General features: G+C 52.9%; 1 protein-coding gene, 1 long non-coding RNA gene and 1 other non-coding gene across 10 annotated transcripts; 2 read left to right on the top strand and 1 right to left on the bottom strand.

The window, feature by feature from the left end:
• Positions 1-3,841: 3,841 nt before the first annotated feature.
• TRNAE-UUC (transfer RNA glutamic acid (anticodon UUC)) lies at positions 3,842-3,913 on the top strand. Its single transcript has one exon. It is a non-coding gene; the product is annotated as a tRNA-Glu (tRNA).
• Positions 3,914-6,368: 2,455 nt separating this feature from the next.
• On the top strand, positions 6,369-7,321 carry LOC147599424 (uncharacterized). Its single transcript, XR_015259639.1, has 2 exons — positions 6,369-6,860; positions 7,136-7,321. It is a non-coding gene; the product is annotated as an uncharacterized LOC147599424 (long non-coding RNA).
• A 2,899-nt stretch (positions 7,322-10,220) lies between these two features.
• GPR174 (G protein-coupled receptor 174) lies at positions 10,221-18,759 on the bottom strand. 8 transcript variants are annotated; one of them, XM_086756273.1, is made up of 4 exons: positions 18,572-18,759; positions 18,358-18,459; positions 16,244-16,316; positions 10,221-12,445 (listed from the first exon to the last, which is right to left on the bottom strand). In XM_086756273.1, exon 4 carries the CDS (start codon positions 12,292-12,294, stop codon positions 11,311-11,313), a length of 984 nt encoding a protein of 327 aa, XP_086612399.1. In that variant the 5' UTR covers positions 12,295-12,445; positions 16,244-16,316; positions 18,358-18,459; positions 18,572-18,759; the 3' UTR covers positions 10,221-11,310. The 8 variants fall into 8 exon arrangements, with proteins under 8 accessions (XP_086612399.1, XP_086612396.1, XP_086612395.1 ...); XM_086756270.1 differs by having other exon boundaries at positions 18,358-18,462; XM_086756269.1 differs by having other exon boundaries at positions 18,358-18,491.
• Between the last annotated feature and the right edge of the window lie 4,809 nt (positions 18,760-23,568).

Here is a 23,568-nt window from a genome sequence, read left to right on the forward strand (position 1 = left end):
GTATGCTTTACTGGAACAGGTATGTGTTACTGGGGGAAGTAGCTGCACTGACAAGTTTCTGCTAGAGGCTTGCTATGTGCTTGGGCAAGTTACTGTCACGGTGATCTCCTCCTCCGGGCTGTCCAAGAAGGTAATGAGAGTGGCTTGGCGGTCTCGTTTGTTCTGGTAGTCTTGAGTGGAAGGGTTTGGAAATGTGTTAGTTGTAGAGAGCAAGAAGCATCTACTTGCAGCGTTGAGGTTTGACTTTATTGAAAACAAAAAATGGAAATTCTTCCTTCCAGCTTTGAGCAACCGTGTGGCGGATGGCTCTCGCTGTAGAAGCCGATAACCTGCTGACTGCTTTGAGACGTGTAACAGGAATGCCAGGCGTGCTTCCAGATAAGAAACTGTTTCAGCCTACCTTTGTCTGGTAAGGATTTTCAAAGAAATGAAGTCAATGCCTTAAGGGCTTATTAGATGTTCTAGGCAATAAGCCAGGATGCTCGGAGGAACACATTGTTCTTACCTGCTGGGTGCTCTTGTGCTGAGGAAGTAACTGAAGTTTTGGTAGCGTGTGAGGCGTGCTAGGGCGGTTACCTGGCCCTGATCGTTTCCTACTGGAGGCAGGCATTCCCGGGATTCTAAAGCTGGTATGGATGGTATTCCCAGGGTCTCTAAAGTTGTCTCTCAATTTGAGCAGCTCCTGTGTTCAGCGGGTCTGCGGGAAGCAGGAGAGGGCGTGCGCCAGAGGAGTCCTTGCTCCAGTAGATGGCAGAGTCAGCAAGCGCTTGGGCGTGAAGTCTGGGGAATGGATAAAAACGTGGTCTGTTTGTTCTGACATACAAGTCTTTGGGTATTTTGCCAAAATTAAGCCTAAAAATGCTTTGATGAAAGCTTCCTCTGGGTGACGTTTAGTATCTGCTTAGTTTTTATCTATAGTAAAGAACATTTGTATGGTACAGCTGTGGCCTGTGTAAACCCCTATTAAATATCTGAGTAAGACTGCTTCAAACGTGGGTGTGGTGTCTGAAAGGATAACATTACCAAGATGCAAATGCAAACTTATTTTCCTTTTGTTTACAAGTGTGTTTGCTGAAAAAGCAACCAGCACGCACAGGACAGTCAGCAATATCTGTGCACTTGCTTATTGACAATTATCTTCATGCCAGCTCGCACGTTATTTTTCTGATGCAGTGTATTTAGGTGTAAGTTTTAAATAGCTTTGTGAATGTGAAGCTGACAGTCCAGTGCTTTGGATGATTCTTCTCCCAGCATTACACGTGAGGCTTTTTCAGGTGAGTACTCTCATCAAACAGATAACTCAAAATTAAGAAGAGACTTGAATTTGTTACTTGGAGGAGATGCTGTTGACCTTTGCGGAAGCCTGACAGCTTTCTGTCTGAGTGTGACTGGTAAGATAAGGGCTGCTGGTGGTGGGGTGTGTGTGACAGACACTCCCATTGGAGTAGATGCTAGCCTAGACTAGAACTCTGGTTTAGTCCAGCCTGATGTAGTAAAAATTCATAGGAATTAAACTGTTGCTTATGTATATAAATACCTTGAGAGTGAAAACGCAGGGAAGAAAAAATGGAGACCTTTGAAAGACATACCAAGGCCTCCACGTGGTGTGAAATAGAGCTTTAGCACCTCAGACTTGATAAACTGGCTGTCTGAATGTGAGACCTTTCTCACAATAAGCTCAGCTCTATACTATGGACTGTTGCAGCACAGTCATGCTTATATGGCAGTGAAAAACTCTCACCTCGCACCCGCAGCAAAAGTCACAGTGGATATGCGGGTGCCTGGAGGATGAAGAGCCTGCTGGGACTTAGCAAGACTGGACTGACTTCTGTGGACTTTGTTAGTTCTCGACATCCTAGGGAAGGCTACCGAAAATTCAGATGTGCTTGGCAGAGTTTATGGTGAATGACAGCAGAAGTATCGGAGTGCTGAAATGGGCTCTGAATTTCCCTGAGATTCTGGTTAACTGTTTTTAAATCATCCTCCTGTGTCTGGGATTCATTCTTCCAGCTGCAGCAGCTCTGCTTGCACCAGGGTGGGCTGATTTGGACAGTCCCCTCGTTAATGACAGAGCAGCAGCCAGCTTTGGATTTTGTGGGTGGATGCTTTTGTTTCTTGGTCTTCTCTGCACCTGGAAGGCTAGAAAGAAAGAAAACACTGTGACGTTTCTCTAAAGACAGCCTCTTCACCGAACCCCTTCCCCCATCTGTTGCGTTTCATCTTGCGTTCTCCTAACATGCCCCGTACTAAAGAGATCCTGGAACAGAAGAGAATATTTGTAGGGCCAGATAAACGCAGTGCAGTCCGAAGCCTCTGCAGCGGCACAGTAGCTAGCCACGTGGCTCAGTTACCGCTCTGGGAAGAGTGAGCTCGAGGTCAGGCTTGGAAGGATTAAAGCTGCTTCTGGCTGTCCTAGATTTGAGCCGTGGGGGGGTGGCTTGGCTGCCAGCTACGGCGCAGAGCCCACGTGCCAGCTCTTATTGAAGCTTTGGGACTGTGACCAAAAGAATTATAATATGTATAATTACAGTCACATTACTGCATTACAACTATTTCTTCATCATGTGTATGTATTTCATATTACTTGGGCGATATAAATGGGTGTATTTCCGGTCTTGAGAACTATTAAAGACTCTCCACCTAGCACTCCACCTCCAAAGGGAATTACTTCTTGTAATTCAACTATTTTGTTTACTTAAGTGTATTTTCTCTCTTTTTGTGCTGTGACACATCTAAGTTCCGCATTAACAAATGTGAAAGCGAATTTACTGTCTAAAAAGTCAATCTGAGTGTGGAGGGAGATGTGTGTGCGAGAGAAGCGTTCAGGTTCCCATGAGCTGTTCCATTTCAGGGCTTGTTGATGTTTGAAGCTGTTCTGGGTTAAGCCCATGTGTGGACACCTGATTCTGGAACAAGGAACTTCTTTCCTCCAAACCTAATCCCTTGCGGAGCGGAACCAGGTGCTTTTATTCTGGAGTGAGCGCGCCAGCACGTGGGATTCATCAGGAGCAGATCCATGGATAGCCAAACCTACAGTTTCCACTTGGTGATCAGAAATCTGTTGGTGGGGATTGGGGGTGCAGGGGTTTTGGTTTTGTGGGGGGGTGGTGTCAGGGGTAACAGTGCACTCTCACTTGACAATACTTAATTCCGTACTTCGGTTTCTCTGCGCTAGGCAGAGTTTCTCTGCACTTCCTTGTCACCTCACATTCTTAGTCCCTTTCACTAGTTAATCCTTAATACTTAGAAAAATAGGAGGAACGTAGAAGCCGCAATTCAGGCAACCCTGCTCTTACCAGTGTGCCTTGTTGCCCCCTCAACTCACAGGGATTTTTCTTGGGGGAGGGGGGGGGGAACAGGAGGGAAGGATCAGACTTTCACACAAAGTAAACTGTAGCACATCCCTGGTTGTGAGCTGCGCTGTAACTGCTGGCTTTTCACTTAAGGTTCCGGTCTGGAAAGAAAGGAAAGCATTTCTGCTTATCCTCTAGATCTGTGCTGCACTGTAAGCTGCTTTCCTTGACGTCTGTGTTCCTTCTGCTCTTGTCAAAGCTTCGGTGTTAACTGCTCCTCAGAAAGCACCCCTGAATCAGGTGGATGTCTGGATGGCTGAGACGCAGGAAGGACACCCCAAAGACACGGTCTCCTTAGTTACTGACTGCCTGAAGGTGTTTTCCGTGGTAAAGGTTTGCTTGGGTGGAGCTGGCTGGGAAGTGGATGTGTATATGGGCTGGGGGGAGCTCGCTCCCAGAATTGCAGAATGCTGGTGTATTTGTGTGGCTGTTTTCACTGCAGGTTAAGACCCTTGATTCTGAAGAAGGCAAGAGCTTATTCTAGCACCTCCCATATGGTCTAGCGGTTAGGATTCCTGGTTTTCACCCAGGCGGCCCGGGTTCGACTCCCGGTATGGGAAGCTTTAGCATCTAGAGGAGACTTTGATGGGCTGGAGAGGTAGGCTCCTGTTCAACCTCATTAAGCTCAAGAAGACCAAGTCTCACATTTCTTCTGTGATTAATTCACTGCTTTTGTGCTATAGTCAGCCCACTTATCTCTATCGTTTACAGTCAGGTTTTTTATTTCTTTTCAGCTTCTAAATATCCAACTGGTTTGGTGTCAAGCTGACTTTAGTGTCGTGGTGCTCTGGTGGGTGCTGGCATGCTGCCTGAGACAGGTGCATCACCCACAGGATTTTGATTTCCAGAAATGATCTTCCCTTATGCTGAGCTTGTGAGTTTTGACCAATCGCCCAATGGAAAGCTATTGGGAAATGGGAGAAGACCTAAAAATAAATGCTCTGCAGCATTGCCCACAGTTAGGTGGCTGGGAAGGGTTGTGCACCCATGGGAAGCGAGGCAGTTGTTCGGGGCTGGCTTGTATCCTGGTGAGTGGTGGGGTTGTTTGCCCCACACCAAACCATCCTGCTTCCCCACCCGCAGCCGCTCTGGCAGCTGCATCCCTCCCGCGTGATGGGCAGTGTGGTGCCGCTGGCCCCGGCGGGGAGAGCACCCAGGCGCTGAGGTGAGGAGGGGTGGTCTGCTCTGTGAGGGGACAGTGTCACATCCCTTTTACCTGAAAAAGGGAACTTCTTGACTTGGTTGTAAGAGATTTCCTGGAATATTTCTAAGGACAGCCCCGTCCTGTGACCAGCGTGTCCTCTGCAGCCTGGTGAGCCCATGGCATTCTTTAAGTGTAGTAACATCATGGGGAGCTGGAAGGTAGATGCCTGCTTGGCTGCCCCACAGGGACAACGCGGCCCTGTCCAGAGCCAGGGGCTGCTGTAGAAGATCCAGGAAGCAGCCAAAGAGCTTTTGAGCCAGGTGCCACCAGGGGTTTGATGTCCCATGGGAGACACCTGGACTGGGTCAGTTCGGGGCAAATGATCCCAGAGGGAGAAACTTTGGGTGAAGGAACTCGCAGGAACAGCACCAGGCCAGTGTGGGCAGCGGTGCTGCTGTTGTCTTTGGGCTTGTGATAGTGCTGCTCTGGGTTTTATCGGCTGTTAACCCACATCCCAGCCTGTTCCTGTTGGGCTTTGATGGTTAGCCTTAACTCACTTAAATAAGAAGCCTCTCATTAAACTAGAAACTCAAAGCCATATGAGTTTTAGCTTCTGTTTTACATGGGTCTCCAGGGAACTCTCTCTCTCTCTGCACAGACCTCTGTCTGACCACAAGGAGTTACCATTTCTTTAAATACCGGCTGTGTCATGTAGTAGCGGAGCTCTTGCAAGATAGCGGCACTGAATCACAGGACTGATAAATGTGCTGACAGCAGATTAGGGTAGCTAGTCAGCCAAGACAGTCTGGTGGATTTGCAACTCTAAAATAAGAGTTTTTCCCTTGGGACTCCTTGGAGGGCAAGCAGGGAGGTGAAGCTGGCCATGGGGTGCTTGGAGCAGGTCACTGGCGGCTGCGCGTTGCGGTTGGTAAAGGCTGTGACCTTCGCTTAGCTGGAGCCACACCAAGATATTTCCTCCTTACATCACTGCTGAGCCCACTGGGAAAATGGGTGAGCAGATGAGTTCTCGTATTTGTTAATGCTCATAATGCTTTATGACAATCAGTTACGTTGTTTGTGTTCATCCTACCTTTGGTTGTCCTAGCTTTTGGGGTTTTTCCCTGAATTCTAGGCTTAGGGGGGAAAAAAGCAAGGGTGGAGGGAAACTTGAGCAAACTGGCATAAAAAAATCACAATCTTGACGATTGTAGCTCAGCTACTTGCTGACCGTGCAGGTACCTAACCTCCGAGAGGCTTCATTTTTCCCCTCCCTTTAACGTTGCGTTGGCACCTTCATGTGTGCCCAGACAGAGCACTGGCTCTGACTGGGATGAGGGCTCTCTGTGAGGTCTACCTCGTGCTGAAATGGGCTCTGGGGCCATCTGGGTGTGTTGCCAAATGCGCTTTCTTAGATGCAGCCATTGCTCAGTCATCACCCACCCATGGACAGGATGGAGATCCCTTAAAATGGAATGCTCACTGCCACCAGGAAAACCCCACCGCAGCCCTGCCAGCAGCTGGTGGTGTTTACGGAGCGTGTCCCATGGTGGTGTGACGTACGGTACAGAAATAGAGCTGGAAGCAGGAACAAGCACCCAGGTCTTCCCCTTTGAGGAGATGGCACTAACCACCAAAAGTCGTGTTTGTGTCTGGTCCCCGTAGGCAAGGCCAGCCTACTGGGCTGCAATCTTTTCTTTTTTTTTTTTTTTTTTTTTTCTCCTGCTGCTTTGATGGAGGAGCAGAGACTGTCCTCAAACAGATGAGCCAAGGGCGTTTTCCTAGCGAGGGGAAACGAGGATTCAAACCCCCTCTTAAATTAAGGAGGAAATTTAACCGTTTTCTTTCCTTCTTAGGCAAGGACTATACTTACAGGGCGGGGCAGTGACAGCCTCGTGCCTTCCCCGTGTTTTAGGACCAGGGTGCACTCCTCCCAGGAGATCCAGGCGATGCTGAATTAGGAAGCCCAGTCCTATGGTAATTGTAGCCCTTAGTGTATCAGATGGATGCAGCTGACCCTGGATCAGGCAGCCTCCTTTTGGCTCAAGGTTGCTCTCCGACGAGGAGAGGAACGCTGACAATCCTGAAAGAAGATATATTGGTGCCCAAAAGCAGTCTCTGTCGCAGCTGGAGATTATTCCTAAATGCATTGCATGGCTTAGGAGCCCACCGGGCCAACGATCCGTGTGGTCATTCCCCTTGTAGCTACTGGAAGCACGATGAGAAAGGACATCTCTATTGCTTCTCTCCTGGAGCAGAGCCTTGGACAGGGGCTGGGCCATCAGGAGTCTGCACCAAGGTCACCTCACGCTGGCTGACCTAATCCAAAAATACGATCGTGTCCGTCCCTGTTTCCTCCTGGGAAGGTCAGTGTTTTCATTAATGGAAATTAATGAGCCTGCTGGCGTCAGCAGGAGTCTTTGCGTGGAGTTCAGTCTTGGGAAATAAGGAACGGTATTAAAAGTATGATATGTTTTTCTGGGGTCATTTGTCGGTATTGAGAGACTACGGATGAGTCTTTAATAGAGCAGAAAAGTGAGTGGTAGTAGGGAAACAGCTGTGGCGGATGTGTTCTGGGGTTTTATTACTATTATTTTGTTCTCCATGGCTTTAAGTAGCTGGATTTTTTTTTCCAAATCAGATCTTTTGGCCGCTGATGGATGTCGTATAGATCACACGTACTCAGAGCTCAGTTTGTAGCCCAAACGTTGAAGTTTTTCTGCCCTGACTTAACTGGCAGCATAAGCCGAGCGCTGTCCAGACAGGTCTGGCTTTTCTGCTCTCTCTTTGTCAGGGTGTTTATAGCACCACCTCTGACAAGATAGTATCTTTTTTTTGTTTGTTTTTGTACTGGATGAGACTTGACTTGTCTCTGGGTCACTTGCTGTGGTTTGGTTTTTTAGTCATTGCTGTCTGAGGAGTGGTGTCCAGCAGTGCTGTGTTTGGTGCTCTGTGTGCCTTTATGGCCAGCGAGCTGTTTTCGTGACGCTGGGGACAATACTAACTTCTAGCCTCTAACAGCAGAGGGACAAAGGAAGTAAGCTGCGGAGTAAGAAGTGTTGAAGTTTGGTGCTGATGCAGCCTTTACCGGAGCAGGAAAATCTAAGACTGGCTACAGAGAAATGGAGTCGTCTTAGGACACTGAGCAACAACGATGACAAAATAGCAAATCGGATCTGGTGCTGATAAAAGAAAAGACGTGTGAGGGTGGAAAATCTCTGCTTAGGTAGGAGGAGCTGTAAATCAGCCCTTTCCACGCAGAAAGGGGGTCTTTTGAGTTACACGGGTAGCTCACGGGCAATGGCTGGTGGTGGCGGAGGAGATGAAGAGGACGTTGGAAATGTGACGGGTTCTGGCTATGGAGCACCCGTGCCGTGGCCATCAGCATGGGGCCCCGCTCCCACCCGGGAGGCGGCTGGGGGCCCTGAGCGTGGGGGAGACCTCGCCTCTGCCGAGGCACGAGCTGTGGGGAGGGGGTGAAAAGGGATCCAGTTGCTCGTGGTGCAAGAGGAAGGGACACTGAAAGATGTTGTCAGGTGGCCGGCTCAAAGCAATGGTGATGTGTTTCTGAGCAATGTAATGAAAATAGGGAACGAATTGTCACCGTGCTTCAGGGATCAATGGGTTCAGGTGTGCGTTGGTCAAGCAGGTTAGAAAAGAGCTTTCCATGGCTCTGGAGAACGATGCTTTCCGCGCAGCTGCAGGAAGCCCCGTGACCGGCGGCTGAGGACGGCTGTGACCAGGCAGGGTTGTCGCCCACAGCCCAGCGTTTCAACGCTCTCTCCAAGCCCACAGTCAGCAGCAAGCGAGCTGCTTCAGTGGTCTCTCATCTGGTTCAATGGCACCATTTTGCAAAGATCTAAAGAGGAGAACCGGAAGAGGGGCAAGCACATGCCCTCCCACTTCCGTAGCAGCCTTCGCTTGCACATCGAGACTTAAAACTGTACTTGCAAAAAAAAAAAAAAAAACCAAACCAAAAAACCCCCCATCATGTCTCTTCTGGTGAAGGCTATGACACAAAGGAAGCTGTGAGAAGCGGCGCCCGAGGTGTGATGAAATCGTCTGCAGCTGGTGCAGGCAGCGCCTACACGTTCAGCGGCGTGTGGGCTTGGAGGCGCGCGGCTGTGTGGGAGGCGATGGAAACGACGGGCTGCGATACGCGGCGTTCAGAAACGCGCCGAGAGCTCGGCTTCCACCCAGAGCTGTGTCATCCTCGTTCGCCTGGTTTCATGTATAAATAAGACTGCTTAAAAAAAAACCCCTTGATATTGCTTCTGAACAGCTTAAAGTCCCCAAGAGACCTTTCCTGGGCCTGTTGCCACAACATCTTTTCTTTTGGCCTAGCGCAAATTAAACCTAACTTGGTGTCAAAAAGCCCTTCAGTGCAAAGTCCGCCTGGTGCGGGTGTTGGCAGGGACCCTCGGTGCTTTGCTGCGCGGTGGAAAGGCGCTTCTGGAGCCACCGGGGGAAATACTCCATGCAGAATGAAAGGGATGTTTGGGGTGGGTTGGTTTTTTTTGGTTTTTTTTGTTTTTGTTTTTTTTGCTCCTGGTTACTTTCTCATTCAGATTCCCAGCCCAGTCCTGCAGATCGTGTTTATTACTCACAAGGCTTTCCCAAGAAAAAGATTTCTGGGGGAATATTGGCTTCTGCTGGCTTTGAACGGGCTAACGGAGAACTACAGCCAGAGCTGAGCAAAGTCTGGGTGAAGAAGAATGGGACCCTGCCTAGCACAGAGCTCAAAGCCAGGCAGAAAAGCCGTCAAACAGCAATTGCTCTCTGCAGCTGCAGTGGCTGGGCGTTACTGGTCTCCTCCAGACCTCCCGCGTGCCATCCCCAGCATCTCTGCTGGTCTGTGGTTGCTGCGGGGCTCCAGCATGGGCTGGTATCGTGGATCCTGAGCCATCAACAGGGTGTGAAAATACACCTTCTGTTATCAAAGGAAAACATCTTGATTCTCCAGACATCCATGGCAACATCAGCCAAGGGCTTCTCTGCGATGAAGAGCATGGCCCGAGCAAATCCCACCTGCAGCGGAGGTGCCGCGGCAGGGGAAGGGCAGGCAGGTCTCTCCTGATCTCTGCTCATGTGAGCCGCCACGACTGTTACACCTGACTTCCTGTAAAAAGGGACCGTTAATGCTCACGTGAGTAAACCATGTTGCTACGGCGGCGGAGAAACGGCTCTTGTCGCACCCACGCTATTTTCTAGGTGGGAAAGCTTCAGCTTATTGAGGTTTTTCTGTTTGAATAATTTCAGAACTTCTGACACCACTTTGTGTAACATCTTTTCCCCTCGGAAGCTAAAAGTAGCTCTAGGGGTTTGTACGGGGCCATCCTGCTCCCTCTCTGTGTGGCTGGGGACAGGGGACGGCGGCCAGAGAGGACGGTGATGGGCTTGTGCAGCTGCCGGCCTCCAGCGCTAGGAACTCACCTCGTCCTGGGAAACCTCTCATGGGGGGCGGATGAGCTGCTGCGCTTTGCAGCGGTGTGTCTTGTCCCTCTGCAAGCCAGCGTTTTGCTTCTCTCCCCAGTGCAAGGAGGCTAAAATAATTTGGAAAAAGCATCTAAAAAGTTCTAAAGGTCCTCGAGAGGCACCGGCAGTCCAAGTTCTGCCAGGTGCTGGTCCGTGAAAGCATGTACTGGTGAGGCAGGCAGGTACAGAGGGGAGAGAGGGTCAAGAATTACATTTAAAATTAAAAAAAAAAAATCATATACAACAGGAAATTGAAAAATAACTATTTTTTTTTCATTACTGTGAACAAATGACAATGTCCTACTCTGTGTCCGTGAATCAGCAGCGCTTGCTCAGCCGGCACACTCGGGTACGGACATGCTGGCTCAGATTCCTGGAGGGATGAGGTGGTGGGGCTTGGCTTTATTACATAGAAGGGTTTTTAGGAGGAAAAAAACTCTTTGTGTTCCAGCACTCGCTGGGATTCACATCATTTGTCTACAAAATATATATATTTTTATAAATTAAATCTATAATACAACATTTGCATTAAATAAAACCCGATACCATCGCAGTATTTTTACATTTAAAAATGTAACATTGGAAATGTTCACAGAAAAATAAATTTTACAAGAAGGTGCAAATGCAATACCAGTCAAGCCCAAAGCTTCTTTTGTTTGATTTTAAAGCAATTATTACTAAAAATACACCCACACTTGAGCCTTTCTTAAAAATATCTCGTAGTTTGTTGGGTGGAACCTTTGACTCCACTTATGGTGAGTTCCCGTTACAGTAAATTTCAAAAAAGTCAGCGTGGCTGGAGGCTCTTGGCACTCTCCTTAGGAATTAGTCACCGCTGGGTTGTCTTTTCCTTCAGAAATAGATAATACTGTGTCACCTAACTTTTAGGATCAAATTCTTTCCGCATAGCAAGGCCCCAGAGTCTTTGCTGCCTCGTGCTGGAGCCAGGGCGTGTGACCAGGACATGGCTGGGTAACGGCCCCACCAGTGACGGCGCGGCACAGCATCGCCCCTCGCCACGGGTCCGCGTCCTCCTCCTCCTGCTGCCAAAGTCACTGTGCTCCTGGTTGCCCAGCTCAGAAATCAGGCCTGTGGCAATTGTACGGTGTTATTTATATTCAGAGAAAATTTGCAACCGAAATATTAAATCAACGTATTTTGGGTCAGCTTTGGGTTTTTTGGGGGGGGTTTATTTGGTTTGTTTTTCCCCAGCCCTCACTGAAATCAGCAGAAGCTTGTCAGAGTAGTCACTCTCAGTGTCCTGGAGGAAAAAAAAGCGGGCCAAACTCTGAAATGCAGTGAACGTTTGAAGTCCTGGACGCCGTTTGGAGAAGGGCAGCGCTAGTAGTCCAGGGCGTCCTCCCTGAGCATGTCTCTGGAATGCTTTCTCACATAACTGAGGTTGTGGAGCTGAATGCTGTCTTGCAAATCCTGCCTGGAAAGGCGTCTCCTGAACTCATCTGTAGTAAAGTAGTAGATGATGGGGTCCACGCAGGAGTTAAAGCTGGCAAGGCACAAAGCTACAACGTGAAAGACCGAGATCACCTTCTGGACGCATCCGTTCTTAATCTTTTTGGTTTTGACAAAGAAGTCGAGTGGAAAGCTGATGTGGTAAGGTGCAAAGCAAATCAGGAATACCAGAGCGCAGGTGAGAATCATCTTTAAAGCCTTTTTTTTCTCCCCCAGGTCATGTGAAGCAGAATTTTTTTCCTTTAGTGATAAGATAGTCTTCCACGAGCAGTACAGGATGATGAGGAGGGGTGTTATGAACCCCACCAGCTCTCCGATCGTCATCATTGTAATGGAGATGGGAAGGTCGACTTCGTGCACGGGGAGATCCACAAAACACGTGTTTTTAGGACCCTGGTGAAGTCTGAGAAGGGGGAAAGGCAAACAGCCGACGCAGACCACGACCCACCCGACGATGCTGATGTACACATCACAGATGCGCTTGCAGTCGCTGAATTTGAATGGGTACATGAGGAACAGATACCGCCTTACGCTGATGCAAACCAAGAAGTAGATGCTTGCGTACATGTTGACGTACTTCAGGTAGAAGCAAAGCATGCAGAGACCTCCTCCGAACTCCCACGTCCCGGTCAAGTAATAGAAAATCCTCAAGGGCAAGGACAAAACCTGCGATAAGTCGGCAATGGCTAAATTGATCATAAATATTACGGCCCTTTTAGTCTCCTTCATGTATCCGTAGAAGACCCACAAAGCCAAAATGTTTCCGATGAGCCCAGGGATCAGGATGAAGGTGTACGTAATCGCGTAGTAGAGCTTGAGGTCTGTTTCAGTGCAGGTCAAGTTCGTGTTGGTCATGGTTGTGCTCCAGGTCTGTGCTCAGCCCCGGCATGATAACATGTTCCTTGCTGGCGTCCCGCGGGCAGGTTCTGCACCTCTGTCACCTTTTGGGTGGCATTTCAGCCGCTTCTCTCAACACAGGAGCTGGACAACCGACGTGGCCCTGCGGCTGAAAGACAGAAAGGGGCAGTTACAGCGCTGTGGGGAGACACAGGCCTTGCAAAGCAAAATATACAGGAAAGCTCGCAGGAGTGGTAGGAGCATGTCTCTGGTGGAAACCTATTGCTACCACCTGTGGTGGTCAGCTTTTCCCCCTCCCAGTGCAAGGAGATGCAAAACCACTGAGGAATAAGTAGCAAATGTGTTTAGTTGCTGCTACAAACAAGCCTCTCGTGCTGTACGGCCGAGCAGAAATCATCCCCGATCGCAGGGCGTGTTTAACTTGCTGCCAGCTTTCTGCAGCCGCGTCCTTCCCAGCTCCAGCTTTTCCATCCAAAGTTCCCTTTGGTTGCCTTGGTCTCCTCACGCCCGAGCGCGTGGCCAGCACAGGGATGCTCCAGCGAGTGCTGTGCCTGCGTCCCTCGTGGCTGCCCTTGCCTCGCACAACGCTCACGAGTCTGATGCTCCGCCGGTCTTCCCAGGAAAGCCCTTCAGAAACCTCCCACCGACACCGCGCTGTAGGCAGCCGAGAAGATGACGGAACAAGATCCGCTCCTCACGCAAACGACGCTGACACACGCGCCTGAGAAACAGAGACTGTCTACTGCTGCGGCCACTGCTGCTGTGGCATGGAGTGGAAGTCCCAGGACGGTGGCTTTCACCAAACCGGGGTCAACATTTTAATTTATCTTTCATAAACGGAATGTAAAACATACTTGCAAGGAAGCAGGGACAACTGGAACACTTACTAAACAGGGTTTTTTTTTTTTTGCTGCAGAACTACTATATTAAATTTGAGTTGCTCAGCACCGCTTTTTCTGAGCCCTTCCTTTACCCGCCTAGCGCGTGTGGCTGCTGGAAATACCAGCTGCCGTCACTCAGGTGGCTGCTGGGGGACTTTATTTATAAATTGTTTGCATGGCGAGCAGCTGATATTATCTGAATCGTCAGACAAAAAAAAAAAAAAAAAAAAACAAACAACCCAACCAGATCTGATAAATACAGAGGAAATTCAGATCTCTGTCCGAACCCTCTCAGGTTTGCCTTTTGCTTCAGCGCGAAGAATTAACCTACGGGTCTAAACGTTTCTGCGTACCGAGCGAGATGCCAAAGGCACGTTTGGGAGGCAAAACTCCATCCCGCCACAGTCCCTGGTGGTTTTTTCCTGCGCTTGGAGATGTAGGCGTTAAAATGCGAACATCTGGTCATGAAGGCGACGCTCAACACTTGCCAGTGTGATTGCACCGGAACTTTGAAGGAGCTTTGGGTGGAAACAGAAAATCTTCTACAAAAGGAAACAGTTCAGGGGGCTGGGGGTGGGGGGGAGAGGGGCAGCTTTTTTGTGTCTATTTGTGCAGTTTCCCTTGCATACCACTGAGATGTCTTCCTTTCTTCCAGGGAGCCAGCATCTAACATAACCAGAGCAAAATGGTGTGTGAAATAACCCCGTGAAACCTCAGAAGCAACGATTAATAAGCTGGAGGGTTAATTAGCCATCTCTTCAAAGACTTTCCAATTCTTTTATCGATTCTCCACCCAACCTCTGATGCACAAACCTGCACGACTCACTCTAGAAATGCGAGTAATTTCTTCCTCGTGCAGAAGAACTAATTGGTGCTCACCTTCTCGTTGGGTTTTATCCATCACTGGTGGGTAGCTTGGGCAGAGGGCTTCGGTTTCCGTTTGCTAGAGCTTGGCTGGCACAAGTAACTGGGAGGATGTGGCAGGTTTTTGGCGATACTTGCTGTGCCCTGGGGCTTCAAAGCTTCACCCTCAGCAGCTGGTCAAGCCCTCTGGGGCTTCCTGCCAGTGGCACCCGCTTTGGGCAGGTTCCTCGCTCCTCCTCTGCGCTGGAATCGAGCCGAACCGGTTGGCCAAAAACCAGTACGTCCTCCCCAGGCAGTCAGAAATTGCCTTGTTGGGCTTGAAAAAGTGCCGAGTGTAGGTACGGGCAGAGCAGGCTGCGCTGGGAGAGCACCCGGGGCTGCTGCGTGGGGACCGGCACTTTGAGAGGATGGGAGGGACGCTCTCTTTTCTGGTGGCTCTCCGTGGTGATGCTGAGGCCGCATGAAGACGTGTCCATCTTTACTGTCACAGCGAACTCCTCAGCACGGCGTGTCCGGGCTTCCTGTCCAGGTCGTGGTCCTGCCGGGGTGTCCGGGCAAAACGACCACGTTGTAGGTCCCTGGGCTGTGGCCAGGCAGCAGGACCGGGACACCGGTGTCCGGGTGCATCCCCTTGCTCCCGGAGGGCTCCTCCATTCCCCTTGGCTTCCCAGAAACCGGCACCATCCCCTGGGATGTGGGCAGCCCGCCGGCAGAGCGAAGGTGGCTCGCGAGGAGCCGCACAGCTTGGCCTTGGGTTGATTTTTCCATTTTTTTTCACCCAGAATGTCTCAGCTTCTTGCCTACAGTTTGCTCTGAAGTGCCAGCAGAGTGGAGCTCGGGTGACGCTGCGGTGCCATCGCTCCTGTGAACGCTGCTGGGGAGCATCTCCAGGGGCGTTCGCAAGACAAAGCCCTAAACCCGCATCACCCAGTTCTTCCTTCCAGTGATTTTTTAAATTTTTTTTTTAAAACAAGCTTATCTTTCATCCCTAGCCCAGGGGCTCCTGTCACCCAGTCCGGGAGGCTGAAGGATGCTCCTTTTCCTCTGGCTGCGTTCCCGGGTGGGTAAGCCCACCCTGCATCCATTGCTGCGCCACAAGACACGAGATCCTGGGGCAGGGATGCGCTTGCAGCTCCTCCTGCCTCTCCCTGGGGCTGCAAACCCGCAGCGCGAGGGTTCCCAGCGCTAAAGCTGAGGGGCAGCGAGGGTCCTCGCCCCGGGCACCCAGCGACGCCCCTGCCAGAGCGGCCGCCCTGGGAAGGGGTGGGGTCCGAACGCAGCAACGTGAGAAACTGCACTTTGGAAATCCCGAGCAGCAACACAGCAAATTCAGCCAAAGGCGCTGTGTAAAAACCAGCAGGATGCTAAAAAAAGCTCCAGAAAGAGGAAATCTTGTTTTGCACGCTCTGCGCTCGCTTCCCCTCGGCACGGGGGGCTGCCTGTAGCGGTAGGTGCAAGGCTCTCCCCAGGCATGGCTTCCTTCTTCCCCTGAATGATTTTTTTTTCCCCTGTTTCATCCAGGAGACCCCGCAGTCGGCCACGTCAGGGCACTGGATGAAAATTTCTCGTTTGTACTTAATGAGCAAGAAACGCTGGGTAAGTTTTGTAGCCTGCCTTTACACCCAGGGCTTGGAAATGCCTGCTAAGCCGGGCACGTGCGGCGTAAAGAATATTTTGTACCCTGAAGGGCAGCCGCGTATCCGCACACTCTGTACGAACAGGCGCAGGAGCTGGGGATGTGCCCCCGTCAGAGCCCATCGCACCCGTGGGTGATCAGGCCCCTCACCTGAGGGCGGTTAAACTGCCCAGCTTGTCCGGGGCCCTCGTTAGCAAATCCGCTGGCTTTTACCCCAGGAAGCAGAGCCACAGCTGCTCTTAAAACCCAGCTCAGGGGAGGAGAGGGGCTTAAATCAGCCTGGGGGAAAGCAGCCCACGGTCTGGCACTGTCTGCAGCATTGTATCCAGTCCTCTCCTGGAGCTCAGGATCTCAGGATGCTGCCCAACACCTCCGGCTCCCTCCCGGAACCGGGGTGAGAGACCAGCCCGGCTGGCCCTGGCCACCCAGCACCGTGCTTGTGAGGATGGCTGCTGGCCCAGGTGGGTGGTGGGTGCCCCGTGTTTGGGGTGGGGTGCCGTAAAAATGCGTGAAGCCTGTGGCAGGGGTGGTGTGGGCAGCTGGGCGCTGTCACCTGCTCACTTACCCTTTCGGGGGGAGGTGTGGGTGCGCTGCTGGCTGGGACCCCTCTTCTATTTTCCCTCCTTCTCCTCCACGGCCTAAAACAAAAAGAAAATGTGTGTGGGGTAATTTCAGATAAAAACCTAGTTTTCTGCTGAAGCTACATGAGCAGAGGCGGTGCGGTGGGGGCTCTGTCCCGATCTCTGCAGCCAGCCGGGGATGCGGGAGCTGGCCCGGGGACCAGAGCAGTGGCGTCCTGTGCTGGGCTTCTCCCAGTAACCACTGGTTTTATGTGTCACTTGAAGTGTTATTGTCCTATTTTGGCAGATATAATGCTGAGTTGTAATAACTAATAGGTATTAACTGAAAGTAGAAATGATAGAAATATGAACTGATCATTGCGTAGGATTACTTTTTAGTTTGATTTTTAAACTGGGAGAAGATCAAGGCTCTTCTCCCTTGGAGCAGCTTTCTGGTGGACAGCTGGGTTTGACCGTTCCGTGATCTGATGATATCCCCTTCCATGGGAACAGCGTCGCCTCTTGCTGAGCTAACTGTGGAGATTTCCCTCTTTTATTTCCTCTCGGGTAGCATCAGCCCACGGAGGCCGCAGCGCTGCTAGGCGTCCCCGGGGTCTCCCGTGCCTTGCCGCACTTGTCCTGATGCAGCGGGAGCCCCCGGCCCTGCGTCCCCTGCCCTCCGCACCCAGCTCTGCGTCTCCGCGGTCCCGTCAGCGGCACCGCCACCGCCCAGCCCGGGTACCAGCGGCCTCCAGCATGTCCCTGCCCTCGCCCAGCATCTCTTCCACACCCAACGTGCTCTGGGTCGCCGGAATATTTTTGCGAAGGCCGCGTTTGCAAAGCGGTACGGGTGAGAGCGGCTCTTTCGTTTTGATTCGGTGGCAGGGTACGCGCGTGGGTACCTGTTTATCTGATCTCTGCGGTCACCTGAACGTGAGTCGTGACAGGTGGGGGATGCTTGTTCTGGTGGAAAAAAAGCAGTGAAACAGCCAAGACTTTATAGGTTAGGGCTGTGGGGCACTGGCATACTGGAGTGAAAAGGCTTCTCTCTTTTTGTTCTCTCATTAATTTCTCATTTGCTCGTTTGAGGTAGCGTTTCCGCGGTGCGCCTGCCCGTGCTTCCTGCCTTCCCGCCTGTCTCCGTGCTGGGAGGAGCGGCAGAGCTGCCAATGGTCGCTCCGGAGCAATCCTGCTCCGGCACTGAAGTTTTGGGAAGGGGTTGTGGGGCTGGAGCCCCGTGGAGCTCGCTGGGCTGTGGTGCTGGGGGTGCCAGCTGGGTGCTGATGGGCCGTGAGCCGGGTGGGAGACTGGGACATCAGGGAATTTTGGCTGGGTGAATTTCAAGACTATGCGGGGGGGGGGGGAAAATGCTCCAGTTCAATGCCATGCGGAATACACCGCTTTTGCCTCTTAATCCTTTGCTAAAGCTCTTGTCCTCCCCCGTTAATATTTATCCTGGTTAAAAAGGGGAAAACAAACCCAGAGCAGCGCCGTTGTCTCAGCCAGCCCAATCCCCCGCCGCTCTGCTCCCTTCCTGGCGCACCCTCACCGCCGCGGCAGATGCGCGCGGAAGCGAGCGCCCAAGCTGTGAGTTTTCCACCCGACCCGTCGGCGCACGCCGCCCCGCTCCGCCCCGGGACGTGTGGGGCTGGAGCGGCGGCGGCACAGAGAACCCTGCCTCCTCCCGCCCCCGCGTCCCGCAAGTAAGCGGGAAATCGCCGGTGGAAAGTCGGCGCGCCGCCTCTCGCGGCGAACGGGCCGTTTAATAAAATCCCTTGGATGGAGGCGGTGAGACGAACCCGAGCGAGACCCCCGGTAACAAGTGGATCGGACCAGTTATCCCTGTGCTGGTGGAGATGGGGCTGCGTGGCCTCCAAAAGTCCCCCTGAAGCCAAGTCCCTTCGCCAGCGGCTGTGGGTTTGTGAATGTTAAGAATCGCCACAGTTGGAGTTTTTCTTTTTCTTGGTATTGGCGTCACAGGAATAGAAAACACGGTTCGAAACCTCACGGCTGGCTGTTTTGGCTTAAGCCCGACCCCTCCTGTCCCTCAGAGCACCTCGTGAGCGCTCACAGGAGCTCGCTCTCCTGATCAATGGAGATATTGGCTCCTCACCTGTACCTGGGCTCAGCCCGCGTCTCCTCGCTCGCTTTTGGAGATTCCCGGGGGTCGGCGGTTACACGGCAACCTCTCGGTGGGGCCTCCTGTCCCCTCTCAGCCCTTCTGCTGTGAGCGAGAGGAGGCACCAAGTCCATCTTGTAATCACCAAAAAATACCGTTTAAACCCGTCAGCCTGAATCAAAGACAACCGGGGACAAACGAGCGTTGGTCCTACCTTTGCTGCCTTGGCGGGCCGCTCCGATGTGACTTTGCGGGCGCTGGTGGCGCGTCCCCCAACCCGTTCGACGCGCAAAGCAAAAGTGCAACTGCCGGAGCAGCCTGCGCCCACGCGGGAGGGGAGCGGGGCCCTCCCCGGCCGGCAGCGCTTCCCGTGCCGCTCCTCCTGTCCGCGGGTCCCGCCTGGACCTGACCCTTCTGCTTTTTTTTTTTTTTTTCCTGTGGTTATATATATGCGTGTGTGTATATATAGCGCTGTTGGTTTCGGGGTGTTGCGGAAACTGCCGCCGTAGCGCGGCAGCCGCTGTCTCTGCGAGGCTGCCGTCACCCCCGCCGTCTCCCCGGTACTTGGGGGCCTGGGGGCCTTGACGCCTCGACAGCATCCGGCCGGAGCGGCGCCGGCTCCCGCGGCCTCGCCTGCTTGCAGAGCCCCTTCTGCTGGACGCCCACCCGAAGAGGCTGATGGAGAGACGCTTCCTCAGTTGTTTTCCTCTCCCTTTCTGGGAAAGGTTCCTTCGCTGTCATCGGGGCGTTTTCACCCCCGTGCTGCGGGTCCCTGCGCTGTGAGGGGGCTTTGGAAAGTTGCGTTGAAGCTGCTCACCGACCACTTTGGGCTTCCCCAAAAACAGGACGTTCTCCATGGCCGTTACTTTCTTTTTCATGGGTTTTCTGGCCGTTACTTTCTTTTTCACGGGATTTCTAGACCTCGTGCAGAGCAATCCAGCCCAGAGCCGAGGACGCCCTCCCAAAATGAATTACTGTGCCTCAAAGTGGTGTCGCCCACCGCCGCGGTGTCGCCCATCGCCACGGCGCCCCGGGCCCTTCGGTGGGCGATGGCCGTCGGCAGAGGGCGGTGGCGGCCGCGGCGCCCGCTGCGCCCTTGCCTACGCACGCCCCCATGACTTTATGATTTTGAAAAGCAGCACTTCTGCCGTTATCCGCCTGGGGACTCTAGCGCAAGACGTATTAAAAAAAAAAAAACAACCTTAAACTATTTTAAGATCAAGAAAGGTTGAGGATTCTTGACTCAATTGTTTATTTTGAGAAAGTGACTTTTTTTTTTTTTTTTTAACCACTTCTGCAGCAGTTCTGCTTAATTATTTGCAGCCCTTTCCCCGTCTTTGCTCACTTTTCCGGCTCAGGAGCGCGGGACCGGCTTTGCGGCCCCACGCACGGAGGGGTCGCGCGGAGGCCCGGGGCCAGGCGGTGCAGCCGCTGCGGCGTCCCCAGGCACCGCGTCCCCACATCGCCGAGAACCTGCTGACCCCTGCTTTTTAACAGACCTTTTTTACAGGGTTTTGTAGCTCTGTATGTGTTTTTTGGGGGTTTTTTTGTTTGTTTTTTTTTTTTTTTTAATTGTGGTTTATAGAAAATTAATCTCTTGGGTGCGTTGTGGGCTTTTATAACCCCACGGCACGCTGGGTTTGCCGTCCCAAACAACGCGGGCTGTTGCCTGTTTCAGCAGCTGATGCTTCTACCAGTTAAAGCTTCTAGATGTTTTTTAAAGCCTGTTATTACTTAATGTGCCTTAATTAATCGTCTGTGGGAGCTGGAGCTTTCAGCGCTGTGGGATCTCTGCCGCAGAGCTGTCCCCTTGGGTGCGGGGATGGATTCATCTGCGGATGCTTTTGGACCAGAAGCAGCTGAGGTTTGGGGTTTTTTTGCTTAACTGGGGCTCATCGCTGCGGCGGAGTCTCCTGGGAGGTGCAGAGCATCCTCAGTGGAGGAGGCTGGCTCGGCGCGCAGCAGTCCTGGAGCGGTTCCGTAATCAGCGGGATCCAGGATGAAAAACGTTCCCCGCGCTTGCCAGCACCACAAACGTTCTCGTGCTTTGCAAAGCCTTTTCACTGTAGTGATTTAAAGAAAAACCTTTTATTTCCTTTCTCCCCCACCCCAAACCCACGCGGCGTGAAGCCTGGCAGGCCCCGGGCTCTGCTCCTGTCCCGCCAGCCCTTCCCTGCGTGACCCTGGCTCTGCGCGGGGAGCGGGCAGGACGGTTTGGATGCCGATTTAACAGACCACAAAACCGAGGCCAGCGCCGCGAATAACGGCAGCGCCAGCCCCGTGGCTGGGCAGGCTCTGGAGGTGACCTATTTTCTCTTCTTTTCCTCATCGGACGTGTGATGGATGCTCGGTTTTGCACTTTCATTTCTGCAGAAGCCAGCCTATTTATCAGAAAACGTAGCCCGCGCGCGGGGCAGCCGGTGTATTTACTGTACAGACGGCGCTTTTGTTGCAAAAACACCTTGCAAAGCATAACCATATCCTGTTTTGCTGGTGCCACGCTCGGCACACAGCCGCCACCGCTGCCGTCCATCCCGTTTCCCGGCACTCGCTCCAGGCGCCGTCGCGCACGGCGAGGTGCGCGGGTGGGAACCCCGGGGTGCCCTTACCGGCAGCTGAACGCTGGAGCGGGCACAAGACCCCGCTGCCCGTGAGCGTGCCGAGCTCTCGCCCGCAGCTCCCAGCATCAGCGGAGCCAGGGATGCAGCAGCGGCACTTTCACTGCGCTGGGAGCTAAAACTTCTGGATTTTCTTCCCCAGCCTCAGTGCCTGCCCTACCCACCTACAGCAGGGAAATTTTCTTTAAAAATTAAAAGAAAAAATTCCCCTGTTAAGAGGAGCGGGACTGAGCGATCGGTGTGGTTATTCCTGCTGGGAAGGACTTGCTGGCTGCTGCGAGTTGAGGCTTTGGCCGGCTCTTGGAGGAGAGCGAAGCCTTGCAGTGCTGGACGCAGACATGGCATCGACACCAAGTTCCCAAACCCCTTTTCCCTGCGCCGTGAACAGAACCCTGTGGTGCAGGAGGGGCTGACGGATGTCCCTGGTCCCTAAAGCAGTGCTGTCCCATCGAACACCGGTGACCTGGGCTTCACAGGGCGTTGCCGGCTGAGCCCGTGAATCAAAAAAATTGGATTCAGCTCCGATGAAATCACGACTGTCTGGAAAACCAGTCATGATTTCCAAGTTTTTGCTGGGTTTAAGGCAGCAGAAGCTGCTTGCTGTGCGTTTAGGCTGCAGTTGGAGTTGGTGGTGCGTTTGTTCCTTGGCCAGGCACAGCCCTTTCCCCGCTCCTCAGTGCGAGGCGGCTGGATGGAGCGGCAGCCCCTTGTCAGCGCTGCGCCAAAAACCATCGGCGTCTGAGCATCGGTGCTGGCAGCGCTGCCGAGAGCTGAGGCTGAGTGGTTTTCCAGAGGCAAAGTCGCTTTTGCTGGGGCTGGACTGGAAGCGTGCGTTCACGGAGGGAGGAGAAAGGTATTTTTAGCGAAGAGAAGAGCAACCTTCCCTCTTTTCTTGTGGGGAGGAGATCATCCCAGCCAAAAAGCATCACCCGCGGCTTATTGGTGCGAGGGGTCTGGGGCCGCCTGGCGCGCTGACCCCGGGGTGTTGGGCTGTCCCTACGAAGAGCTGGGGACGGCACGTGGGACCGGGGGTGCCCTGGGTGACGGACGTGCTCTCGGCGCTGTTGCCGTGGCTCCGCTCATGAGAGCGTGGCCGGGGTCTGTAGTCGCCGGGAAACGTCCCTTACCTGAACGTTAACGAGGCCGAAGTGCGGCGCTGGGGTTGTCGCTGCCTGATTCCGCCACGCGAATAAAAGGTTGAGTGCACACATGTAACGGCTCTGAGAAAGAAATCCCAAAAAGCTCTTCGATCACCCCCTTCCCTGACACAGTCCCTCGCTCTCCCTCCTCTCCAGCCTCGAGCTTTTCCCGTGTAAGCACTGAGCTCGCACCTCGGCCTCGCCGAAGCAAATCCTCAAAGCAGCAGCTTTTCACCGAAATCTTCGGGGTACAGACCCAGTCCCCCCAGCCCACACCCACCTGCCACCCCCCAGCTCTCGCATCTCTGCACTGGGGACCGGCAGCATCCCCGTCCGTCCGTCTGTCCCCGCCGACGCGGCAGGCGGGTGGCAGAGCTCCCGCTGGCCCCGGATCTCCCCAGTTTGGGTCTGCGGGGGGGAACTTGGTGGGCTCTGATAAAAGGAGAGGGCTGGCCAGCATCTGGTGGCTCTCAAGGGCAGAAAGCACTGGTCTGCACTGGAAAAGGACAGTTCCTCAGGGAAACCCAGCAAAATCCTTGCTGTCCAGTGCATCTAACCCAAAAAGGGCTTTTTTTCTGCTGTATTTCCAACGCCGCCCGCGGTGCAGGCGAGCCCCAGTGAGGGTTGCTGTTGCGTTTCTGCCTGGCAGATCAGCGAGTTTCTTTTGTTTTGCTTGCTTTTTGTTTTCTTTCTGGGAGGGGGAAGCTGCCTCGCAGAAGTTTCAGAAAAGCTGTGCAATCCGAAAACAGGCTGGCGACGTTCCAGCGGTGTCTGGAGCTACTGGGAAATCCGGAGCTGGTGCTGCCGGTAAGGTCGGGGCCGCGATGGAGGCTTTGCGCGCGGTCAGCCGGGCTCACAAATACCCAGCTGCGGTTTTTGGGCACGTGGACACTGACCCCAGTTACCCAGAGCTGTGCCACTCCCGAAAGGCGCTGGCGGGCTGGGGCCACGCTCCCAGTTAAGGTGCTGGTGTGATGGTGTGACTCGTCCCGTCTGCGGCGGCTGCCCAGAGCCGGCTCTCGCCAGCCACGGCATTGGCGAGGTTTGGTTTGGGTTTCCTGTTTTGCCAGCGCACGCTGCTGGGTTTCTGCCATCTGAAACAGCTTTTTCAGCCCTGAAAACTCTCTTTTTCTTTTTTTTTTTTCTTTCTTTTTTTTTTTTCCCCCCATCCCCCCTCAAGCAAACCAGGAAAATGTTTCCTATTCTTTTTTTTTTTTTTTTTTTTGTGAGAGGAGGAGAAGATCTGGGACAGAGCCGCAGGACAGCGTGCCTCCTGCCTGTCCCAGTTTTCTGCCCGTCTCCGGCAGGCTGTAAGCACCAAACCAAATTCCTCCCGGTTAGCTGGATGTCCCTTCATCTTCCTAAGTCCAGCCTTGCCAACGCGAGGGTAAACCCCTGCCTGCCGTTCCCAGCAACGCTGCGCGCATCGGAAATGTGCGCGCAGTCATTGGCAA

Source organism: Chlamydotis macqueenii, chromosome 11, assembly GCF_036417535.1.
Source record: "Chlamydotis macqueenii isolate bChlMac1 chromosome 11, bChlMac1.mat, whole genome shotgun sequence".
Lineage (NCBI taxonomy): Eukaryota > Metazoa > Chordata > Aves > Otidiformes > Otididae > Chlamydotis > Chlamydotis macqueenii.

Coding starts and splice junctions, on each gene's coding strand:
- GPR174 (XM_086756276.1), bottom strand. CDS start 12,294: ATGACCAACACGAACTTGACCTGCACTGAAACAGACCTCAAGCTCTAC.